We start from the raw sequence: 563 nt of genomic DNA, 5'->3' as shown, positions 1-563 counted from the left end.
GTGCCAAACCCCGGCGGGGGGTTCGAGGGGGTCTCCCACCCCACAGGGATGCTACCCCGGTGGTACCCAGCCAGCTTCCCGCATCCCTGCCGTTACCTTTGTGCTTCTGCAACGCCTTCTGGGTGGACTGCAGCACCGACTCGTGGAACTGGTGGGCAAACTCCTCAGCGATGAAGGGCTCCCAGGGCTTGCTCTTGCCGTTCATGCTGTGGGACAGCGGCACCGGGATGTCCTTGGGCAGGGGACCCCTGACGTAGCTGAGGATGCTCAGCGCCTTCTTCCCGGGGTGCCCGTCGCTCAGCCGGGGCTTCTCCGCCAGCGTGGCGGCTGACTCCTTAGCCCTCGGTAGCTCCTGGGGTCTCAGCTGGTCTAACCTGCCGGGTTCCGCCGTCTTCTGCGCCTCCGGCACGGAGATGACAATGCCCACGGGTTTATCCGGATCCAGCAGGAGCGGTGGCACCGGCAGCTCTTTGGGCAGAGGACGAGCAGAGTCGGCTGCAGTCGGGGCTCCGTGTCCCCCGCAAGGCAAAGCCGTGCCCCCCGTCCCGCCGGGCAGGGGATGC

At 67.1% G+C, this 563-nt stretch overlaps 1 protein-coding gene across 1 annotated transcript in view; it reads right to left on the bottom strand.

The window, feature by feature from the left end:
• GSE1 (Gse1 coiled-coil protein) overlaps positions 1-563 on the bottom strand; it is a 41,957-nt gene that overhangs the window by 4,940 nt on the left and 36,454 nt on the right. Inside the window, 1 exon segment of the mRNA XM_019471526.1 lies at positions 97-468. Coding sequence (XP_019327071.1) covers positions 97-468 — 372 coding nt within the window.

The sequence above is a fragment of the Aptenodytes forsteri genome, unplaced genomic scaffold (assembly GCF_000699145.1).
Source record: "Aptenodytes forsteri isolate BGI_AS27 unplaced genomic scaffold, ASM69914v1 Scaffold50, whole genome shotgun sequence".
Lineage (NCBI taxonomy): Eukaryota > Metazoa > Chordata > Aves > Sphenisciformes > Spheniscidae > Aptenodytes > Aptenodytes forsteri.
Note: the sequence above shows the minus strand (reverse complement) of the source record. Positions and strands in the feature narration are given on the sequence as shown.